The sequence below is a fragment of the Athene cunicularia genome (genome assembly GCF_003259725.1).
Source record: "Athene cunicularia isolate RWA chromosome 5 unlocalized genomic scaffold, athCun1 chr5_part1, whole genome shotgun sequence".
NCBI classification, from domain to species: Eukaryota; Metazoa; Chordata; class Aves; order Strigiformes; family Strigidae; genus Athene; species Athene cunicularia.
In genome coordinates, this window is record NW_020799101.1 from 25,287,826 (window position 1) to 25,311,987 (window position 24,162).

The following is a 24,162-nucleotide window of genomic DNA, read 5'->3' on the forward strand; positions in this document are numbered from 1 at the left end:
TCTAGATCATGTCATGACAAGTCTAGTTGTGCCAAGAGAAACCAGGCCTAAGGAAGTATCTAGTCAAACACCACAAATGTGTATTATACCAAGTCTGTTCCTTTTAAATATCATTACATCTTATGATTTTCTGATAGCACTCTTTACTTGGAATATGCAAAGTGTAACACTGGAGGGGAACATTACCTTTCAGACAGGCTAAGAAAAAGGGAAAAAGAAAATTAAGAATTAAGAGAACAACCCAGAAGAGGTCACCTTGCCTACACTTCAGAAACTACCTACTTTTAGAAAGCAAACTCAAAACACGGAAATCACCATAATGCATCACAAGCACTAGCGCAGGTCCCCAAACCAGATTCATTTGTTATGCTTGTGTGTTTCCCTTTAGATTGGTTCAATACCACCTTTGATTACAGGCCCTGATCTTACCTCCTAGTTCTCTGCTACAAATTGCTTCCACTTTTAAGCAGTGTGGTTTTTTTTTTTCCCTCAAGTAAAGAATAAAAACAGCTTCTACTCCCAAAGGTTAAAGCATTCCCCCCTCCCCACACAGCTGAAGTTTTATCCCAGCTTTAAACTAAAGCATTACACTGTGTAAGACAATAAAAGGGTCTCTCCCAGCACTTAACTCGCACTATTAAAGGGAAGGAAAAAAAAAAAAAAAACACAAACCTAAATCAGAAGCCAGAATCCAGTAGCTCCAGGTTCCTTACCTCGCACCAACTGCACTTGCAAATCCAGGGTATGGGAAAAAAATCGCAATCGCTAAAGCTAAAGACCACTAGTGCCATCTGGAGGTCATACAGAACAGCCCACCTAAAGTTTGTCAATCTGCCACGCTTGAGTGTTGTCCTCCTGGGAGCTTGCCAGCACTTTCTGTAAAAACATACCAACTCTACAGCCACAGAAAAAGGGAAAAGTTTAAGAGTAATTAAAGATATCGGTTACAATAAATTTCGACCTATCAAATGAAAGCATTCAACTACAAGTCTTGCTACATACCTTTAGCTGTAGCTGAAATTGCTCAGTGGGTAGTTAAAGTTCAGTAACAGAACTAGTTACTGAGAGTCAGAACTGTCCTTGGCCCAGAGATAACATCGCATTATTCCCTCTACTCCAGTCCCACAGAGGTACTGGTACAGGTGACCGTATCACAGAGCAGCACTAAGATACCTAGTGCCACAGGGAGTCTCCGTAACATCTCAGAGAGCTGTAAGATGGGATGAAGTTTGAAGGATAACTACCACTAGTAATACTGTGGTGTCCTGTTCATATGTTTCACTTGTCATGTATGTGGACACCATGTGCTCTAGATTTGATTATAGTTTAAACGTGTAAGACTTAAGGTTTCAGAACACTGAAAAGTGATTTGAAAGTATTACTACCACTTGGGATCTTACTAAAATGGAGAGTCCAGAATTGTTGAGACTGATGCTTCTGGATGTATACCCAGAAATAAAACTTAAGTTATTTGCTCAAGGTTGACTACAACACTGTTTCAAGCTCTGAATGTCAAAAGAACAAAGAAATTCAGGGAGCCAGCATGCAGGTTATTATGCTGGCTCACAAATTCAAAGAAATCAGATCACTCTTTCAAGAGACCTTTTACCTAGGATAGTCCAGGTGATCTACAGTCTTGCTACCAGTCAGAGCTCCCAGACTATTATCTTCCAGAAAGGTATTTCCAGGCACATGAAGGATAAAATAATTATTGGGAAGAGAAAGCACAAATTCTCTGAGAACAAATCATGTTTGATGCCTTCCGATTGTCTTTTAGGATGACATGAGTGGTTCTGGGGACAAAGAGAGAGCAGTGGATGGCACGGCTCAAGACCTGAGCACTCAGGTGGCCTCTATAAAGCTAGAGGAATCAGCTAACAGAAACCTCACCAACTTTAGCAAAAGCAAATGCAAAACTCTTGCACTTGGGAGGAATAAACCTGATCAACAGTAGAGGCTGGGTGGATAGAAAGCAGCTCTGCAGAACCAACAGGGAGTCCTGGTGGACAACAAGCTGAACATGAATTAGCAGCTTGTCTTTGCAACAATGAAGGCTAACTACATGCTGGGCTGTATCAACATAGGCATAGCCAGTAGGTTGAGGGAAGTGATTAGTACCTCTTACTTGTGAGTGCTTAGCAATCATTGGACACACATCTGAAACATCATGTCCAGTTAAGAGCCCCCCAGTACAAGTAGAAGTATTGACTAAGTGGTGCGAGTTTGGAAAAGAGCTATTAAAATGGCCTGAAAAACATGATGTACAAGTTGAAGCTGAGGAGAAAAGGACTGTTTAGCCTGCAGGTAAGAAGGCTAAGAATAGATCTAACTGCTGTGTTCAATTCCTTAATGCATAGCTATAAAGATAGACTTTTCCTAAAGGTGCACAGCAGGACAAGAGGCAACAATCAAACTACAAGGGAAATCTGATTAGATATAAAAACCACACACATTCACAGTGAGAATGGCCAAACGTTGGACAGGTTGTCAGGAAAGACAATAGAATCTTCATTCTTGGAAGATACTCAAAATCTTATGGTATATGGCCACAGCAGCTGCCCAAACTTTGAAGAAAGTCTTGTCTTGAGAAGGAGATTGAACTAAAAACTGCCAGACTACCCTTCCCACCTAAATAATTTGATGATTTTATCTTAAGGGATTCACTAGAACTGTCTGACCAGTGTATTTCAGTGAAAAGATTATACTTGTTTCCTTCTTTATTTCCTTCACTAGACTTCTAATACAACCAGAATTGTTAAAAAACCCAAAAAGCATACACATCCCCACATACACTTACCCCCAAGCAAAACATGTTACTCTGCTGTCATAGACAAAAACGCCATCTATCATGGAACTGGTATGCTTGTCCCCAAACAGAGTAAAACACTTGTCTCTAACACAGATGGATTTTTTCCAGAAGTAAACACCTTTGTTACAATAAGATTAGCAGAACTACCCTTAAGACATTAATGATGGTGCAAATCCTATTTTGGAGGCCTGCTATGCACTGCCCATTTTCAGAACATCCTAGAAATCTACTTATATATTCCCAATAGATGATCTTGTTCCCTCTTCACTTTCCAAGAACACAATTCCAATATTAGCAACTACCAGTTTAATTGCTGATTCCCAAAAGAAAAGACCTGCATGCCAGGCATGTTTAAGGCTCCTTTTCTAAAATGAATATAGTTGTCAAATTTTATACTGACCAAGATGAGCTACCCCTTCCTGCCTCCCTTTAGGGAAACAATCTGTTCACATTATCTTTGCAGGCAGAGGCACATCACACCTGAAGGGAATCTGGTCATCAATTTAAAGGAGGGTATTTCCTGTGGGACCATTATTAACACATCCTTTTGGATTCAGTATCTGCTCTGGATAAAGATAAGTTGGATTCAGTATCTGCTTAAGTCAGAGCCATGCAGGCTTGAACCCTGGAGATATTCTTTCTGGGTACATCAGATGTGCTTATCTAACAGATTCAGCATTGCTTAAAGCTGTTGCGAAGACAGTCCTATGATGCTTTCTTCTCTAACACTACTACAGTTAAGTTTCTGTTCTGTTGAAAATTCAGAGTGGTAATTATTTCAAAATTATTCATTACTATAGACAGATATTTAGCTAAACTTCTTTGATGAAGAGAAACAGGTATTTTTTGGTAGATAAGATTCCTGGGATGAACACTTAAGTATCTTTCATTACTCACATGGAAAAGAAAATTGACAACTTGCAGGGTAAAAACAGTGAACTAGTCAAAACCCACTTAATTTGATACTGTAGAAAATACAAATACTGACCTGAAATTTAGAAGAGCCATTGAAAGTATTAAAACAAGGCCAATACAGCCAACAGCAGGTCTCCAACTGCTTTTGTCATTAGGATTAAACAGAAATTGAGAAAGTTTAGATTCCTTTCAACTTGGAGAAGGAGCACAAATGCACCAAGAGTCCCGAGAGGTTTAAAGAACCTGGTGTTGAGAATGAACATACCAGTGATGGTGTGTGTGGCCATTCAATGCTTAAGAGTTGAAAACTTGCTTTAGTTATTACATATGTAATAAAGTCCTCCACTAAAGATCCTATATTCTATATAAAGAAAACTGATGGAACATAGGGAGTTCTGCAGAGTTTAAATATATGATATTTCATCATGTTAACTGGCACTTCCCTCATTTGCTGTTGTGTCAGGAGTACAGAGGCAAGCCAAGACACCTCTGGACCACCAAGTGCAGGTACAGTGAGAAAGAAGAAACCTCCCCTACCTGGCCAATCCCTCCTCGTAGAGATAGATGACAAGAGGATCGTAGGATGTAACCAGAACATACAGACGCACATCAAATTTGAAATCTGAAATACAGTTGTCAAGAGTCAGTAACCGCAAATATCTTTCAGGCATCATATCCAGTAGAGGAATTTCAACAGACCCTGAGAGCAATAAACCATTATCTGCTGCTGACATAGGTGCCTGAAGGTTGCCCAGTTCAAAAACTTCCAGATTTTAAGGAATTCTCTAGTTACATTTTTCCAGTACTAGAGGAAGATAGAACACTCAATTATTCAATTAAATTCCTGCAAAGGTTGCAGAGATCCTCAGGTGTGGGATTGGGGGAAAAGAGAAAAGCAATTCCTAAGCACACTCACCATCTATGAGCAGGGGGTTGCTGATGTAACGAGAAACCAGGATGTTGTCTTCCAGGACAATCTGGTTTGGCTACAGAAGAACAGAGAATCCAAGAGTGAAAAAACAGGAGGCTTAAGGAATAAGAAGATGACTAGATCAAACCCACTATTTTTTCCCAGCCTTCCCGTCCTAAAGCCACTCTGTACCAATAACTACGTCTGGGGAGGGAGGAAACAAATCAAAAAACCAACACTGTCAGTCACAACATACTTAGGGTAATTAAATGCTAACCAGAAGCCTGGCAATTATTACATTGCCCAAAAAACTGCCCACCAAACCTTCCAGTTAAGTGCTCGTTCGAGTAGAATACAGATTTAGCACACACATGGCAATGATGTAAAATAGGCAGGAAAAAAACACATCTAAGAAGTGACATTGTGTTTGCTTCTCAAGTGTTTAACCAAACACATGGAGGAGGGGTTTAGAAGACACTGGAAGGGGTAATGTAGTTACAACTGAAGAAAATAACTCATCAATTTGTGATCTTCATAGCTAGATCCTGGGCTGGTATCCAACCTCTTTGCCTACATGAGTAAATACCTTCTACCGAGGTTCAGTTCACAGCAGGGACTACTGTACCAGGAAGACACTACCCTTGTAGCTCAGAACTGAAAGTTCTATCTATGACAAATATACATTGCAAAGTCATGGGATCTGTTGAAAAAGCTTTTACTTTTTGCTGCATGCAGGCATCTCTTTTGTAAACAGTTTTAACTACTCATACAGTTTCTTGCAAAATATTTTCTTGCCTTCAGTTTGCAAAAGAGCCAAGAGAACCCCATCTTCCTGTCTTTATTCAATTTTGCATGTATTCAGCATATCACAAGCATCATGAGCAGGAAGCCTAGGCATAGAGTGTACATACACAATGTGAGTGAACATGCTCAACTTCCCTCAGCACATCCACAAAAGCAACAGCCTGTTTTATTATGGATCAGAGAAATTCAAAGGTTTGTTGTTTTATTGGTGGGTTTTTGTGATGAGATTCTAGAAGACATCCACTTAATGGCATCACGCTGAAGGAAACTGAAGTCTGTGGGCCAAACTAGCTGAAGTGTTTCTGGAACATATAGACTCAAAGGGAGATTGGTCCCAGAAGGGTCTTTTCCCCAGTTCATGGCCAAGTGCCATATAAGCCTGAGCTCGTTCCTCTCTTTCAAGCAAAGAAAAAGCTGAATGCAGCTTTGGAAATTCTTACCTCATACACTTGGCGAATTGCTCCCTTATTTTATGGGAAATGATCCAAGTAGAGAACAGATGAGGCAGCATGACCCTTTCAGTGCAGGGAAGGCTAAAGGGGTTTGAGTAAGTGAAAACAAAATGACTCACCAGTCAGTTTTGCTGCAGAGAATATTTATTGGAATCCCGTCATGTGTTTGGCACATGCCCAGATGTATTTGTTACCTGTGACAACCTAACTCCCTATAAAGCCCCAAAAGGGCAAAAGACACTATAACCAGCACAATTGTATTCACAGAACCATTCCCTTTACACCTCAGTAAGGACACACTGGTATTTAGATAACACAGCTTGATATATATTGATACACATGCTACTGTATCACATAAGGTTTCCTTTTAATTGGTCTTTTCCAGTGGGAAGAGGGAGACAAGAGGACTGTTTGAGGACTGTTTAGGTCACACAGGGAAACAACTAAGGAGAGTTCTGGGAACCTTCCCAAGGCCAGCCTACTGTCAGCCACAAGGAGAGCATGGAGCAACACTGCTTCCCAATCTGTCTCAGGGAGCACAAACCTGCTCCTAATAAGTGAAGACTTGAAAGTAGGTTGTAAGGTAAGCACATCATACAAAGAAAAAGATTGCTTTTGGTGACGCAGCATAGGCCCAGGCAGGCTTTGCCAGCTGCTCAGGACTGTTGAACTGCTCAGCAATGCATTGCTGAAATCCAGAGCAGGGCCAGTGTCTGGTTAAGATGTTTCCATGCCCTTTGCCTGGAAGCTGGCATAATATTGCAGACAGTGTTACTGAAGAGAAGTCTTTTTGCTGAACACTTACGTTGTTTATCAGGTAGACACCTCGACCCCTGGAAGAGGCCACAGGCTTCACTATCCATGGGCCTCTGTCCTTAGAATAGGTATCTGGTTAAAAGAAAACAGCACAAGTCTGAAACACGTCTTCCATTTTGCTTATTTACAGAGGACCAAGAATCAGGAATGTTGTCTACAGTAAAAGCTTCAGAAAACTCCACGAGACCAAATCTACTTTTTTTATGTCTTATTTTACCCATTGGGACTGACTGCAACTATTATGGCCCCTTCTGCTGCTCTGATAGATTCATTTCTCTGCCCTATGCCTCCCTTTGGCACCTATCTCTTCAGTACCCCCAGATACGAGTCCATGATATTGTGAAGTTGATCATCAACAACACTGTGCACAAAAAAACCCTCAGTTCTGGAGCCTTAAGCCCACATCAGCTTCCTGAGGACTTAGGCAGGCATGGAATAAACAGCAGAGTAGAAATTACATTAAAAAATCATGTGGGCCTTTTCCACTGTCTTTCCAGCGTCCTCTAATTTTGTTGCCTTTAACCACTGGCATGGAGGCTGGAATATTAAAAGTAATTCCCTTCCCCACACACAGCTATTTTGGGTGTCATCAGCCATTCACTTACTGCAGAAGTCCTGGTACTCTGTTGGGAGGATAAAGGTCTGAGGTAAGATATGGAATGTCTTGAATCCATGGGCCAGCTGCATACGACTGACATTCTTGTATAGTCTGTCCTTTCGTGTCAGTTCATACGACCTGAAGTCCCAAAACAAGAGACTATCTACTTTTTCCCCACATAAAAAAAATCTCACATTACAGCAACCCTTCATCCTAGTTAGTAAAGCATCTGTAGCCCTGTTAATGTCTAAACCTGCAACTACCTCCAGTTTTACCATCCCTGTCCTACAGCTGTATTAATATCCATCCTCATTTGTAGCACCCCTTGCAATTCCCAAGACAGACTGAAGCACAACAAGCTGTTGTAACAGTGTAAACTTTAGCAGATACCATATAACTAAGAACCCAAAGACCCAAATACTTTACCTACACCACCAAATAAAGAAAAAATTTAAAAATCCAGTATTTGGGCTACAGACAAGTGCTTCAACTCACGTACTATCTCCCCAAAACCCTGAAGACCATTTAGAATGAAGACAGCATGTGGTGCAGGCCCAGTGCGTTGGGACTTTACAGTATTATGTATACTCTACCTTTTTTAGAGCTATCTTTGTTCAGATTTTTTCAAACCACCACAAAGATATTCAGCTGAACATGATATCAAGGCCTTACCTAGGAAAATGATTGACTTTCTGAATATCTGTAAGGGAACGCAGCAAGTAGGGCTTCAAGTGTGATCCTGTCCACATGAGATTATAATCACTGCTATTAGGGTGCACCTAAAAAGCAACATAAAAACACCACACATATAAAAACATAGAACAAATGAAAACTACCACTACAGATTCTGATCTCATGTGTATGAGACCAAAGCAATTCTAGTTTAAAACAATCTCCTCTACTATATTCTCTAATATTAGGGCAACTCCAGTCAGACTCCTGGCCTGTGCTGCTGGCAAATAACCATGTCATATTTTTCTAAACAAACTTGAGGTTTTGTTCTTCTTATAGACTGTTTAAACTCAATTTGTAAAGAATTCCAGATTTCTTCAGGAAACTTGAGATCAATTCTTTAACTTGGTGTTATTCAGAAGAAAATTGACTCCACATCTCAAAGTGTCATTAGCTGCATATAGAACAGTCTTTAGAGCAAGATAGGTATTAGAAGAGAGACATGAAACACTACATCAATGCTTCAGTAATCTTGCAAAGGCTGAGAGAATTAATCTTCAAATCTCCCAAGGGTGTGAGATAACACTTTAAAAGCAAGAAGAAAAAAACCCCAACTTATGACACAACTTCAGCATCCTTTTTTCCCTAAGTTTGCAGGCCTAAGGCTAAAGTGTGCTCCTTTGAGAGAGCAAAATCATGACATATTTCCTGTCTGACTGGCAGAGTACGTAAAAAAACCCTCAAGTGGGTTCACAGCAACTTCCTGATTCTAACCCTGCAGAGTAAAACAAACCAACCAACCACAAAACAAAACACACAAAAAAAGTCGAAAACATAATAATCATCATCATCACCACCTCTGAGCCCAGCAGATGTGAATTTCATTGCACTCACCTCATGGAATCCATGGGCAGCCAGAATGCTTCGAACCAGACGGCTGTCCGTTCGCACAATCTTATAGGACAAGTGGTAGCGCTCTGTTAAGAGAGCAAGAGACACTATATTAGAGTCTGCACCTAGAAGAATAAACCCAGAGCTACCCATGCTAGCAAAGGAGTGAGAAGAGCACCATAGGATGCAGCAGAGTAGAGCTGCACTTAATCCAAAGTGGAGCATCCACACAGTAGCAGCACATAACAGGCAAAGGGCAACAGGAAATGCCTGTCCATCTCTTGGGGCATTAACTCCAGTGATGGCACTGAAATGACTTACATCAGTCCTTAGGTACTGTATCACTGAACACTATCATATCAAAATAAAACACAGGACATCCTAATAAATGCCCAGTTTGTTGTTTGTTTTTTGTTTTTTTTTTTCTTAAAGTAGCTCTTTATATAGACTGCTTTATAACACTCCAAACATGATCTCAGCTCTTCTCTATTCAAGATTGGTAATTCCTAGCTAAAAGCAATCATGCCATACATCTCTCATTGACATGACTAGCTTATATGATCACTTTTTACATCTTGAAAACCCAAAATAAAACACAGAATTTTTGTTCACATCTCATTCACCTGTACTGATCTCCCAATAAATAACTGTAAAAAGTAGTAGAAGATAAAGTAAATAGAACAAGGAAAGAAAAAGAGAAAACCACTATCCAATTAGAAGGTCATAAAAACAAAAGCACTCAGCAGCCTTAGAGGTATAAGATAAACAGAAAGCAAGTAGCAGAACTAGAGGCCAGTTGTCATACAAAAGAATGTGGCAATCCATAAGAGTTCAAAGAAAGTAGAGTAGAAATTGCAAAGCTAGAATACAGAATCACTTGGAAAAGGCACTTTACAAACTGGTTCAAACTGAGAATAGAAAGATGAAGATTAGCTTAAACCTCAGAAAATATGTTCTACCAATAAAAATAAGTCTAAAGAAAAGAGTAAGAAGTATCCTAATCTCCAACTGGACAAAGCTCAAGGAAATTTAACAAGTCGTACTATTCAGCAGTAGACTTGTTAAACCACAAAGAGCCTCCACCTTCTGAGAAAAAGCAGAGACACCACACTCCAGTTAGAATACAAGTTACAATTACCATGAGCTTCTTGCCACCATTCAAGTATGTTTTTAACTCACATGAAAAGGATCAGAAGTTTCCACACACAAATCACCTTCCCTACCCCTTACCCCAATGAGCCAGAGGCATTTCTGCTTTGATAGGATATTAGAAATGAGGACACCAACTACCTAAGAAAGGGAAAAGCCAGAGAAGGAAGTGTCAGCATCTTCACAAAAGGAAGCTGAGTAGATTTTAACTTTTCTCCAACTCAGCACATCCAGAATGAGCTACCAGCTGTACACACCCACAAATACTAACTCTCACAATCCAGAGTGACTGTTTATAACAACTCAGCCTCTTATTTAGAGGCTCTCCCTTATTTGATGCTAGACAGGTTTGGTCTCACAACTTAAGTGCTGCCAGAGCAGCAATCGTTTTGCTTATGGCCTTATTCATAGTTGTGAGGCTGTAGATGCAGAGATTTGTTCTTTCCAGTGTGGGGCTGGCTGCTTTATTTCCCAGTGAAACCCTCTCAAAACTCACTGCAATGATTGATTTTAAGTTCTTAGCTACAGAGTAGTGAATTTATATTCTGGTCATAAGTTCTAGCATGGCCTTCAAGTTTGATTTGCAAGCAGACAGTTCCAACTCAAAATACGTCCAAGGGAGGGACAAATATAGACACTTGCCACAACACAAAGACATTACAGACATTCACCAACTGATCAAGTGTTTCTGAAAATCTCAGTACTCGGACACAAGAGAGGATTCCTCCCCACTGTGTCCTCTTGCCCACCAGAAAGAGAATGGAAGATCAAGGTAAGAGACTTCTACCTCACTCACCTCCAATCAGGCGGAGATAACTGTCATTGGTCAGAATGGCTTCAGCATGAAACACTAAGACAGGGATCCGCCTGCAGCCACCACCCGTCCACTTGATACATGGATGATCTCTGAAATGGCAAGATAGACAGTAAAAGCAACTACTGAGCCTCATACACACAGCAGTTATAATAAGAACATGGCAGTTCTCCATACTTGCCCATGCTTGCCCACCTAGCCTGTAGGCAGGACACAGGCTGTGGGCCTGTGGAAAAATAATGGAAGATTGGCAAGAAGGATTGTCAACATACTCAAGTGTCTTGAAGCTGGGTTGTAGAAAAATACATACATCAGTCTAATTGTTGTCTACCCTTGTGCATTTGACAGGTATAACATAGGCCTGTGATAGACTGAGAGGCACCCTAACAAACATGCTTGAGATTCCTGCCCTGCTTTGGGCAAGATCAAAGCACAACAGTAAACTACACCTGCACAAATCCCTGAAAAAATGGCACAAACAGCAGGTCCGGTGATCCTCTAGCAAGGACTGAGCTCCGTGGTGCCTGCATCCCTGTGTGCGTGTTTCTGCCCAGATGCTTCAGGGATCCCCTGGTTGACAAGGTAGCAAGAATAAATTTACTCTTTGCATTTCAGCCATGGTTTTGTGGTTGTTCCTGTGCCCTGCCTGTGCTGACTCACAGACACTAGACAGCCTTGGTACACAACTATAAAGGGAATCTTCCAGATCATCCTCTTTTTGGGTTGGTCTTGCCAGTTTAAGTCAGAGTACTGTTTAATTTATATTTATTTTACTGAGTGTAACTTGGGACAAACCCCATGAGTTTTCACGGCTACAGTTCTCTGGATTTATAGCCTGAAAACAGGATCTATAATTCATGATAAACCATAATTGCTGGTATCCACACAACCAGACCTTACAATGCAGGTTCCAGTCTCCAATTTAAGAGCTGCAAGTAAGTGCATGTTGCCTGGTTGTAATCCTGGACTCTGAAGTGCACAAAAAGGCACTCATGCAGAATTTGAGACCAGAACAGGTTTGGCAGAACACAACAGACAAATATGTGCATTCGTTCTTTTTAATTTCTGCCAGATGAAGTAGAATGCAAGCCCAGAATTCAACAATGATGCCCCAGCCAGAGACTCAAGATACAGGTTCTGAGATACGGTGATCAGTTCTGTCCAAAACAACAAGGCTACATTGGAAACTAACATCTCCTCAGAAGAATTAAGGACACACACACCAAAAAAATTAAGATCTACTATATAAAATCCTAAAATCACAGAAAGCAAACCTGTCAACCTCCCTAAGCAAATAAAACTCAGACTGCTTATTACTCGCTATGCAAGGAAATGGAACCATGAAAATTTAACAGAAAACAGGACTGAGGGGTTGGAGAGACACATCTCTAGCTACACAGACAAGAAGAAATGTAAAGACAGGCAGAGATGCACAGAAGTATTTGTCTATAAAATATGCAAGAACATTGTCTACCAAAGGTTTGGAGAAACTACAGAAGACAAAACATTTCCTACACTTAAAACACAGGAACTGAGATAAAAGAGCAAGTTAACCAAGTTATTACCATTATCACCCAGACAAATTAACTGCTTCCACCACCTTCAAAATTTAAAAAAAAATTTAAAAAAAAAAAAAAAAAATCAACTACTGGGGTGTAATTAGCTGGAAAGGACCCAAGAAGCTTCCAGAATTTACACTACAGGCAATAGCCTTATGTAAGTGAGAAATGAGCTGAGGCAACAGGAGAGGAGTTTATGTTAAGCCTGTCCTGAGGATTTGCAGTAAGGCTCGATTCTCCAGGTTACAGTTATTCATTCCTAGCAGGACCCTTGGTCACTTGATACAAACACACTGTTACAATTACATTCCAGGTGAAGGCAGTTCTGAACCTTTCCACCCAGGAGGGTCTGGCAAGCCTGAGCCAACTACTTGGTATGAAGAAACATTCCTCTACATGCCTTAAGTCACTGCAGTTTGCAACTGGGAACTCAGTCACAACATGCACCCAAAAGAAAACAAATAGTATATATTAAAGTATGTCCAGCTGAAACAGAAAAGGGATTCCACTCCGGGAAAGAACAAGGGAGTGACTCCTTCACAAGCAAGGATAAAAAGTTACTAAACAACGATGGAACAAACATACACTAGCAAGTAATAAGAACTCTAGTAGTTGAGTTCTCACAAGACATTTTTTTTAAAAAGGACATAAAACACTGCATATCAGTCTTCTGCACAGTAGATTTCCATTCTCTGCAGCAAAGTAAAAACTAAAACAAAACACTAAACAAAAGAAAGGACATACATTTCCTTCATTTTCTTAAACATCATCAAGAAAGTTCCCAGTTTAGGAACATGACAGAAAGACATCAATGGAATTACAGACTTTAGAGTAGCCAGGGAAGAGCTGCACCTCCAACCCTAATGAATATAGTGGTCTTTCCGGCTACAAATGTAGATAGGCTGCCCTCAGGCTTAAGACCCAAACCATCTCCCACTTTAGAGGTAGGAGGAGTGTAAGGAATGCAACTGGCTTTTCCGGAGGTCGCGTTCCCGCCGTGAGCCTTGGGCTCTGCTTGGGGCCCCGCCTCAGCGGCCGCTCTCGGGCCGGAGAGCCGCCTGCTGGCCCGGTGGGGACGGGAAGGGGGGGTGGCAGGCGGGGCTGTGCGTGGTCTCCATGTGCTTCCCCTCTTCTTTGCGCAGTGAATGGGCTTCAGGCTCGGACCTTTGGCGTCTGGACCCTGCTGTCGTCAGTGATCCGTTGTCTTTGCGCCATCGACATTCGCAACAGGACGTATGTAAAGGAGCACTGGGGGGAAATCAAAACCTGTTCCTGAACTTTCTACAGGGTCGAAAGCATTTCCCCGAAAAAGCTTAAATAGCGATGTAGGACTCATGTGTTAACTGCTGCTCCATTCTGCCTCTTAGCACAGGCAGAAATGGTAGATCTGAGAATTTCTTATATCACAAATTGCTGAGCTCCAGTTTGGAAAGCATTTTCTGACGGTATTGCTGCTCTGTTGACAGTAAGCAATGGCTAAGGCTATGGTCTGACTGATGCTCGGTACTTCCCTTCTTGTGAAACTGCATCTAAAAACTGGTAGGTTGAGAGGCCCTTTGCAGTGGTCTTAATCCGCTGCCTTCTTCCACACATCTTACGTGGGGCTGAGGAGAAGGCCTGAGGTGCAGCAAGGCATGGTGGCGGGAGGTAGGCCATTTCTTCCTGGGGTAACAGGTATTTCTGAGAGGGATTTCCAGGCAGGCTGACTGTGAGTCAGTGCTAGACAAAACCTATGTTGGAGATTACTAGAACTCAATCTTTTGTCACCGCCTTACCCAGCCCTGCAGCAGAAGTCACTGTTCACTTGGCAGCATGTCCTTGGATTGCCTAGGCTTGTCTGTGGTAGGGAGGTGCAGGGACTCAATTACCTGGTTTTAGGGGGTGGCCAATTAACGTGAAGCCAGTCGTTTCTCAGCTGTTCCCTTTCCACAACTGTGGCCCCTAGAGGGTAGCAGAGCACAGGTGGAAAGATGTGATGCAGGCTGGAGTCAGCCAAATCCTGTTGCCCTAGTTCTTGGCTCATCCAGTTCTTGTCCTCTTTTTCTGTGCGCATATGCTTTTCGCTTCACCGGTGCCCTACCCTTGCTCTCCCCTCTTCACCTACCTTCAGGCCAGATAATGCCTGTGACTTTCAGTGCATCACTGAACACTGCCATGTTCTCTCAGTTGTTGCCCCAGGAGCTTTAGCACCTTGCTAGTCAAGGGACCAAGTCATCCCCGTTGTTGTCCCCCCCCCTCCCCGTGCTGCCACAGTAAGGGCAGACAGGACAGCATGCAGATTTGCCTCTTCCATTCAGCCATGCTTATGCCCATACTATAGGTTATATGATAACCTGCTCCTTTCTGCTCTCCAACAGCCTCTATTACATCACACTCTTCACCTTCTTTTTGGCACTTGTTCACTTCCTCTCCGAGGTCTTCATTTACCACACTGCAGCCTTGACAATTGGAGTTATGGCACCCCTCATGGTAGCAAGTAAGTAGAGCTCTACATCCTGCCCCCACAAACTCTCCTTGTTGCTATGACCCCTCCAAGAAAAACTCTGCCTGAGGTATGAGCTAAAGGCAGGGAGGGCATGGTGGAAGGAAATGCCTTGTCTCCCGCCCAGCATTTACACAATTCATCTTGTATCTCCCTCACAGGTTTCTCTATTATGGGGATGTTGATTGGGCTGCAGTACCTGGAGGTAGAAGCACTGTCACAAAATAAGAAGAAAAACTGAAGCTGAAGACCCTGTGTAGGTCAGCGTTGTCTCCTGTCTTCACTGCCAAACTTCCACTAAAGCTCAGCTGAACTTCTCCAGGACACCAGTCCCACTGGTGGATCAGTGTTGGACTCTGTCAAACATTCTTCATTACTAAGTGTTTTTTCTTGTCCAGGCAACATTTCAACTGACTGATTTCAAAGTCCAAGTCCCAGAGGAGTTTGGGTCAAAGCTTGTGGGGGACAGTTGGTGACTGCCTCCCTGGAGGATAGCAGGTGATGTCTCAGGCATGCCCAGTGCACCAAGGACTTCTCTCCCTGTGTACCTGTGGGGAGGAGGTGTAGAGCTACCCAGAATCCACTGCACACTTCAAACCAGAAAGAGAGAATGAACATGTGCTGCCCCTGGCACTGCTGTGTAACTTGCATGTGTGTGTTCCTAAGGGGCCATTTCTAATAAATGACAGAAAACTGCAGGGTGCTCTGTCTGTCTTTATGCTACACAGCAGCAGGTGGAGGATGTACAACCTCGAAGCAAACAGTAGTTTCTACTGTATGTTGCAGGATAAATCATCTCTCTTTACAGCAAACTCACCTTTCCCTGACTCCTTCCCACAAAGTTCCATGTCTGACTGCTCACGCACACAGAGAATTGTTGCACCTCTTGCTTCTGCAGCATACTGGTGACAGCAAACTGCATGCACCTGTGAGCAAGGATGGAGCTATCTTTGCAGTGAGCTATAACTACAGAAGACTAAGAAAACAGGAACAGGTTTCTCAGACCTAGGTGAAATAATGCCCAAAGCAGATGGACAGTGCAGAGAAGGTAGGAAAGAACCAGTGGGGTCTCCTAGCTAAGAAGACAGTGCGTGTGCAGAAGAAAGCAGAAAGACGCAGAAGAGAAGCAAAGAGCACAACAGTAGCACTGGGCAGAAAGATGATTCTTCCGGTCTGTAAAATATTTTTGATTATTAAAAGCCAGATGTAGACTGTTTCAACCATTTAATATGAATGTGTCAGTTTCATTGTACATTTCAAATGTTTTTCTTTTACATAAAAACTTCTATTGAAAAGCCATTTTAGACCCCCATCCTCAATCCCAAACTGTCAAAGATAGGACTTGTCTTTTGACACATTAAAAAATTCATTATAATTTCACCTAAAATATGTTTTGTCAAAAATGGTATCTCTTCTTATTCATTCCTCATGGTTGTGGTTTTTGTCCCAGCCCCCCCTCAAATGATATATGCATAATTGCATGATTTAAGGATTATAAGGACACTTGATGTCTCCACCAGTGGAGGGATGCTAGAAAGGAAAAAGGGATGTAAGGACCTACATCTGTGTTTAGAAAATAAACAGCAGCATACAGAGGGGCAGTGTCTATGAGACACAGATGCTAGTAAGAGGGCTGCTTCTCCTGTTATAGAGTGGGAAGCTTCCACACTGGAGCAAATCCGGATTCCCATAATACTCAAACCCCTCTACTGTGGCTGTGAAGAGCAACACAGCCTTGGCTGGATATCTCAATATAACACTTCACAAAAGTTTTTATGTGGTGTTGAAACATGCAAAAGGCACTTTATCATTAAGGAGGAAGACACAGTCCTCAGGCCAAGGAGCTTGACTCATTCCTGTTGCTAGTGTAATGATGAGCTGGGCTTAGGCTGTAGCTTCAACATAAGCTACAGAATTAGTCCTTACCTGCAGGCAGAAGGAGACAGATTGGTATATCTCAATTACTCATATATATATATGAACATCAGGGCAATCTCAATGAATTCTGAGCAGAGGTTTATCCACAGACTAAGACTGCTTCATCTGGGAGAGCCACATAATAAAAACCAAAGCCAGCAGTGGCAGATGTACTGCTCTGCACTTGCCGGTGATGTGCTGAGACCTCTACCATCACCTGTGCAAGACAGAGCATTATAGGCACCATGGCAGAGCAATCCCTCTTCCTGGGAGCCAGTGTAAGCTCTTCAAGGGCTACTCACTGAGTAAGTGTGATCCAGCATCTGCATTTCATGTTACAGGTGCAGGGTGCCACCCTCACATGCTCAGGGCTAGCCTGGATCTACGGCTTTTCTCTGTAGGTGTGCTTTTACTTTTCCAAGCATACATGGTAGCATGGGAGGGAAGCAGTGGGTTTTCTTAACTTTTCTTCCCAAGCGAAGTCTCCAAAACAGCAAGATGCAGAGATTTAACTGAAGAGAGCAACACCCTTCTTGTTTAGCTCTTTCACACTCTCCACAAGCAGTTCACTGGGCTCCTGTCCTGAGGCTGCCCCCGCTGCCATGGTGTTCATGTAACAGGAGGACAATGTAGGTAGCAAAGATGGGAATGAGGAGGGCTGTATCTCCCAGCTCTGCCACACCTCCATTTCACAGCTTTGATTCCTCAAGGACTATGGGATCAGTGCAGGCTTCTGGCATCACTTTCTGCAAGTCAGAGAAAAAACAATACAGTTAGGATACTGGGTAGCCAGACCCAGGCTTCAGAGAGACCAGCTGACCAGATGCTGGATAACTTGCAGCTCCCTGCTAGTGTGCAGAAATCCCCAAGAACTGCCATCCTCAGAGAGTGCACCTGATTTCCTCCTCCTTCTCCAGACCCTTCTACTGCCCAGACAAGGGGCACTGGGGCAGCAGGGCAGAGCAAGGGTCCCACTTCTCTTAAGCTACTTGCTGTAAACAACAGTTAATTCACAGAAGCTGTACAAGCCCAGGTATCAGCCCCAGAGCCAGCTCACTGAAGACACCTCACTGTGACACAAGATCAGTCTTGAAGCAGTGAAGCTGCAGGACCAGTTCCCTGGGCAAGGGAAGGAACCAGACACTCCTCCTTCATGCCATGGGGCAGCACAGTGTCTGTGCAAGCACCAGAGAACCTGCACCCTGTGCACCTTCAGGAGGCTCAGCACAGCAACTAGCTCCTCTCTGTCCTTACTCTGTCATGTCTGAGGGCCTCTTCAACTCCCAGACAGATTGCTGGTTCTGCTCATCATCAAGTCTTTCCATCTCCACCACCCAATTCAGGGCTGGCATGCTCCATCCCTCTTCTTCCCTGGCCCCCGCTCTGATTTATGGGTGGGGTAATTCCAGAGTGGTACAGATATTCATATCTTAAAGAGCCATAAGAAATAAGAGGCAAACATACACAAAGGGTTTTTTTCCTGCATAAATCCCATAGAAGAATGAGCCTGATTATCTGAACCCTCCTACAACTTCTTCCCTTAAGATGGAGGGAGCTGTGGAGTCATACCCCAGAGGAAAAGCAAGGACAATGGAGACTGTTGCCCAATTACTGGGCTGCAAACAGACAAACTTTTGCAATTCCAGTTCAGCCTTCTTGGGTGGAGCTTGATGAGCTTCTCTCCTGAGCCCTTCTAGGGTGTTATGATTAGACCCAAGACGACTTCTTTCCCCAGGGGATTTCAGAAACCTCTCCAAGTTCTGACACTGCTTACAGTGAGACACCCTGGTTGTCACCAATTCAGAAGTGAATATGCAGGCTTGTAAGGGTAAATGTGGAGTGTCCCACAGCCTGGGCTTCAAGTTAACTCACTGCGGGTCAAGACTGACATCTGAGGCAGGAGTTGGAGGTGCATGGGAAAGAGGTTCACATCCTCAGTGCAGTTCAAGAGAAGTCCAGGCAGCATGGAAGCAACAGATACGAAACAGTTTCATTTTGAGTAGCCTCTTTTATAAACTGCAGGTGAAAAGGTTTTCTAGACGTCAGCAGCAATATCCCAAAGCCAAGGAGATCAGGAAAGCTTCAAAGAAATGCCTGGAAGCAAAAGCCAGAAAGTGCAAAGAGGGAATTCCTACCAGCAGGAGGGCTAGGGTGATGCATGAAGTCGTGCCAGAGGTAAGAGTAAGGGGAAAGCTGCATTTAGGCTTGGGAAACCCCACCAGAATGCATCATGGAAGCACTCCAGCAGCTCTCAACAGGCTCCCCAGGCACCTCTGGGATCTGAACACTACTCACTTGCTGTGGAGCTACAGGAGTTTAGGAGATCAGCCAGCCTCCAGGGCTCCCTACCTTGGGAAGGAAAGGCTGTTCTCACAGCTGGGAGTCAGTACTGGAAATGGGCATGCAGATGGCTTTGGGACAGGGGAAGGCTGCCTGACACACATTAAGCACAGAAAAGGAGCAGGGAAGTCCGGGAAGCAGGGTGTGGGGTACACACCATTTGTGCCTACTATGCAAAATTACAGTATTATTTTTTTTTATTGGCAGTATTTCACTAGAGTAAGCATGCTACAACTTGCAAGGGACTCCAGTAAGCTACTGAGGGAGTGTGTCTGCCCTAATGCCCTAAGCCAGCCCCTAAAGCACACTGGCCTTGGGAGGAAAAAGCAACATGCTTCTGATTATTCCACTGAGATCCATCCATTAAGTTGCATCCAGGCACACATACAACCAGTGCAAAAAGGTAGTTGTCCTGACTTATCCAGGACATGGTTTGAGGACACAGCAAAACTTCATTTCTGTTTTAAATAAATCCCTTGTTGTGGCTGTACAGCACATCACTGGTCATCCAAAATCATCCACTCATCAGTGCTTATCCCTGCTGGTAGCATAACACTCCAGATGAAAGGTTTTCATTTTATTACAATTCAAATACCAGGACAAAGTCTGAAACAACTTCACTCCCTACTCTCTGCTATCAAGAATAGGTTCTCACACACACACACACTCAAAAAAATTCAATTTATCTACCACTATGTAAGACCAGCACAAAGTCTCAGGTGCCCTGAACACACATTAATCAAATTCAAAAGTTTCACAGAGAGACCTAGCAAAGACCAGTCTGAACAAAACCACAGTCCTGCCATTTTGGAATCCTGCACTCTATATGATAGCTGCTTTCATAAAACCCACACAAGCTTAAAAGTATTTCCAAAGAAACATTGCCTAAGACTCTTCTTGAACAATTCACTCCTGAGTCAAAACAAACCATGGAAAATCAGCAAAGATGCTTATTTTACAATGCAAAGAAACAATGCAGGAAGGTTTGCATGGATGCTGGAAACCAGGAGCAGATAAGCGCAGGCTGTACACAGCATATACGTGAGTATAACGCGTATGCTGAATCAACTGACACTACTATGAAACCTTAAGGCACAATGTTAGAATGGCTTCAGAAGCACAAAGGCAGCCCAGAAGAAACTCATTATTATCATGTCAAATGGGCATTTGATCCAAGTATCCTGAGATACAGAAAACTAACCTTGCTAGTGCTCTGGAAACTGAGGATTGTTGGAACCTTTATTAAGGGAGGACAAGGTGTTCACAATGCCATTAGGCTAATTTAGTTCCCACTACAGGTTCTACTAATTGCAACATCTGTTTAATTACAACCATAAGCAGATGACACCAAATAGAGGACAAACTGCTGGTGAACACAAAGACAGGTAGGTCCTGCAGGAAGAAGGGAAAACATCCTGCAGTGTGAACATAGTGACCAAAAGCTCTGAGAAGTGACTGCTGAGAGGCTGTGATTCCTGGGCAGAGTCAAGGCTGATAAATGCTGACTCTTGTCACTGAAGCTATGGCTTTATATGTTGTTCTTCTCACTGCAAAATCAACAGCTCAGCCATATTCTAGGCTTTCCATTTCATCACTAGAAGCCACTACTAGGTGAAAATTAGTGAGAATCAGCATGTGGGTTTTTCCATTGTGTGTTCCTTAATACACTGGGAAAACCAGGCTGTTCCACAGTCCTATTCTGCACCAAAGTCACTCAACAGCTGAACATCCAGCTAAAGGTTTTGAGTTTTCCATCAGATCATTTCACCAGGAAGAATCACGCCTTGTTAGGCCCCAGATTAAACAATAAACCTACCTTCACTGGGTCAAGACAGTGGGAAGTGAGGCCTGCACAGCTCCACAGCTCTGCATCCTCTGGAAGCTCACATCTGACTGAGTGTCAGTCTTCTCCTTGCAACAGCCATGGAATCATAGAATCATTTAGGTTGGAAAAGACCTTTAAGATCATCGAGTCCAACTTTTAACCTAACGCTGCCAAGTCCACCACTTAAACCATGTCCCTAGGCACTACATCTACACATCTTTTAAATACCTCCAGGGATGATGACTCAACCACTTTCCTGGGCAGGGCAGCCTGTTCCAATTCTCAACAAGCCTTTCAGTGAAGAAATTTTTCCAAATATCCAATCTAAACCTCCCTAGTACAACTTGAGGCCATTTCCTCTCATTCTATTGCTTGTTATTTTGAAAAAGAGACCAACACCCACCTCTCTACAACCTCCTTCCAGGTAGTTGTAGAGTGAAGTAAGGTCTCCCTTGAGTCTCCTTTTCACCAGGCTAAACAATGCCAGTTCCCTCAGCTGCTTCTCGTAAGACTTGTGCTCTAGACCCTTCACTGGCTTCACTGCTCTTCTTTGGACATGTTCCAGCACCTCAACGTCTTTCTTTTAGTGCAGGGCCCACAAAACTAAACACAGTATTCGAAGTGCAGCCTCATCAGTGCCAAGTACAGGGGCACAACCAATTCCCCAGTTATGCTGCCAACACTATTTCTGACACAAGCCAGGATGCTGTTGGCCTTCTTAGCTACCTGGGCACACTGCTGGCTCCTGTTCAGCCAGCTGTCGACCAACATCCCCAGTGTTTCCAGCCACTCGTCCCCAAGCTTGTAGTGTTGCATGGGGTTGTTGTGACCCAAGTGCAGGACCTGGCACTGAGCCTTGTTGAATCTCATACAATTGGCCTTGTGTCCTGGTTCAACTAGGATAGGGTCAAGTTTCCCCAGCAGAGAGAGAGGGGGAAGGGATCTCCAGCCGGGTTATTCGTACCATGCTGACGTCAGGTCCAGGGGCGGAGCCTTTTTACTTTCGCTTTTTGTTTTGGGGTTGCAGCACACACACGCGGCGGGCTTGTTCCCTGACCATTTTGCGGTATTTCTCTGTATATCTTTTGTCTTGTTCACCGTTATTGCTGTTTATTGTTGTTATCATTGCCACTGTTGTTGTTCAGATTGTTCATCACACTGTTGTATAAAATTTCTTCTTATTTTAGCCCAAGGTCTGTGATTAACTTCCAGCCCAACTGGCTGAGGGTGGGGGAGGGGCAACAGCAACGTGCTCTCCGGTCCTGGCAGGGCTTAAACCAGCACACCCTGGCCCATTGATACAGCCTGTCCCGATCCCTCTGTAAAGCCTTCCTACCCTCAAGCAGATCCACATTTCTGCCCAACTTGGTGTTGTCTGCTAACTTACTGAGAGTGCACTCGATCCCCTTGTCCAGACCACTGATAAAGACATTAAACAGAACAGGCCCCAGTACAGAGCCCTGGGGTACACCACTTGTGACCAGCCACCAACGGGACAACTCCATTCACCACCACTCTTTGGACCCAGCCATCCAGTCTTCTACCCAGCAAAGGTTACACCCATCCAAGCCACAAGCAGTCAATTTCTCCAGGAGAATGCTGTGGGAAACAGTGTCAAAGGCTTTATTAAAGTCTAGGTAGACAACATGCACAGCCTTTCCCTCATCCACTAAGTGGGTCACCTTGTCATAGAAGGAGATGAGGGCAGTCAAGCAAGACCTGGCTTTCATAAACCCCTGCTGACTGGGCCTGATCACCTGGTTGTCCTGTATGTACCATGTGATGGCACTCAAGATGATCTGCTCTATAACCTTCCCCAGCACTGAGGTCAGGCTGACAGGCCTGAAGTTCCTCAGATCCTCCTTCTGGCCCTTCTTGTAGACATGAGTCACATTTGCTAACTTCAAGTCAACTGAGACCTCCCTGGTTAGCCACGACTGCTGATAAATGATTGAAAGTGTCTTGGTGAGCAGTCCCTCAGTACCCTTGGGTGGATCCCATCCGGCTCCATAGACTTCTGTCTAAGTGGTATAGTAGGTCACTAACCATTTCCCTTTGGAATATGGAGACTTCGTTCTGCTCCCAATCCCTTGTTTTCCAGTTCAAGTGGCTGGGTACCCAGAGAACAACTGGTCTTACTGTTAAAGACAGAGGCAAAGAAGGTATTAAGTACCTCAGCCTTTTCTTCATCTTTTGTCACTATGCTTCCCCTCACCTCCAATAAAGGATGGAGATTCTTCTTAGCCCTCCTTTTGTTGTTAATGTATTTATAGAAACATTTTTTATTGTATTCTATGGCAGTAGCCTGATTAAGTTCTATTTGGGCTTTGGCCCTTCTGCTTTTCTTCCTGTATAACATCATGACATCCTTGTAGTCCTCCTGAGCTGCCTGCCCCTTCTTCCAAAGATCATAAACTCTCCTTTTTTTTTTTCCCCCTGAGTTCCAGCCAAAGCTTTCTCTTCAGCCAGGCTGGTCATCTTCCCCACCAGCTCATCTTTCAGCACACAGGGATGCCCTGCTCCTGTGCCTTTAAGATTTCCTTCTTGAGGAACATCCAGCCTTCCTGGACTCCTTTGCCCTTCAAGACTGCCTTCCAAGGGACTCTGTCAACCAGGTTCCTAAACAGGCCAAAGCCTGCCCTCCAGAAGTCCAAGGTAGCAGTTCTGCTGACATCCCTCCTTATTTTTCCAAGAATTGACAACTCTAACATTTCACCAGTGTTATGCCCAGGATGGCCTCTAACCATCATGTCACCCACAAATCCTTCCCTGTTCACAAACAACAGGTCCAGTGGGACACCTTCCCTATTTGGCCCACTCACCAGCTGTGTCAAGAAGTTACCTTCCACACACTCCAGAAACCTCCTAGACTGTTTCCTCTCTGCCACATTGTATTTCCAGCAGACAACTGGTAAATTGAAGTCCCCCACAAGAACAAGGGCTAGCGATTGTGAGACTTCTCCCACTGCCTACAGAATATTTCATCTGCCTCTTCATCCTGGTTGGGTGGTCTGTAACAGACTCCCACCATGGCATCTGTCTTGTTGGCCTTCTCCCCAGTTCTTACCCATAAACATTCAACCCTATCATCACCATCATTAAGCTCTAAACAGTCAAAACGCTCCCTAACATACAGAGCTACTCCGTCACCTCTCCTTCCTTACCTATTCTTTCTGAAGAGCTTATAGTCATCCAATGCATCCCTCCAG

General features: G+C 43.6%; 3 protein-coding genes across 5 annotated transcripts in view; 1 reads left to right on the forward strand and 2 right to left on the reverse strand.

Annotated features, from left to right (window-relative positions):
- Window positions 1-11,063, reverse strand: part of TTLL5 (tubulin tyrosine ligase like 5) — a gene marked incomplete at its 5' end in the record, with an annotated part of 131,512 nt that extends 120,449 nt beyond the window's left edge. Inside the window, 8 exons of the mRNA XM_026849274.1 lie at window positions 4,262-4,346; window positions 4,641-4,710; window positions 6,696-6,778; window positions 7,312-7,442; window positions 7,977-8,083; window positions 8,871-8,953; window positions 10,813-10,922; window positions 11,026-11,063. Coding sequence (XP_026705075.1) covers window positions 4,262-4,346; window positions 4,641-4,710; window positions 6,696-6,778; window positions 7,312-7,442; window positions 7,977-8,083; window positions 8,871-8,953; window positions 10,813-10,922; window positions 11,026-11,063 — 707 coding nt within the window. The remainder of the gene's footprint in view (window positions 1-4,261; window positions 4,347-4,640; window positions 4,711-6,695; window positions 6,779-7,311; window positions 7,443-7,976; window positions 8,084-8,870; window positions 8,954-10,812; window positions 10,923-11,025) is intronic.
- Window positions 11,064-11,731: 668 nt separating this feature from the next.
- On the forward strand, window positions 11,732-16,096 carry ERG28 (ergosterol biosynthesis 28 homolog). The gene is made up of 5 exons (XM_026849276.1): window positions 11,732-11,765; window positions 13,532-13,622; window positions 14,747-14,865; window positions 15,033-15,131; window positions 15,270-16,096. The coding sequence occupies exons 1-4, from the start codon at window positions 11,732-11,734 to the stop codon at window positions 15,110-15,112; spliced, it is 324 nt and encodes a 107-aa protein (XP_026705077.1). The 3' UTR covers window positions 15,113-15,131; window positions 15,270-16,096.
- Window positions 16,081-24,162, reverse strand: part of FLVCR2 (feline leukemia virus subgroup C cellular receptor family member 2) — a 38,891-nt gene continuing 30,809 nt past the window's right edge. Inside the window, exons 10-11 of one of the 3 annotated variants that reach the window (XR_003398496.1) lie at window positions 16,798-17,534; window positions 16,081-16,401 (exon numbers count right to left, since the gene is read on the reverse strand). Coding sequence is in view for 2 of the 3 variants with exons in the window: in XM_026849615.1 (XP_026705416.1) it covers window positions 17,478-17,534 (57 nt within the window). In the remaining variant the exon portion in view is untranslated. Of the gene's footprint in view, window positions 17,535-24,162 lie in introns of all 3 variants that reach the window. The other 2 variants (XM_026849615.1, XM_026849614.1) reach the window with 2 other exon arrangements.

What these genes read in the sequence shown, in the direction of transcription:
- ERG28 (XM_026849276.1), top strand. Translation starts at nt 11,732, where the DNA reads ATGCAGGTTCCAGTCTCCAATTTAAGAGCTGCAA. An exon ending in ATCGACATTCGCAACAGGAC is followed by an intron (nt 13,623 to 14,746) that starts GTATGTAAAGGA and finishes GCTCTCCAACAG; the next exon opens with CCTCTATTACATCACACTCT. An exon ending in GGCACCCCTCATGGTAGCAA is followed by an intron (nt 14,866 to 15,032) that starts GTAAGTAGAGCT and finishes TCTCCCTCACAG; the next exon opens with GTTTCTCTATTATGGGGATG.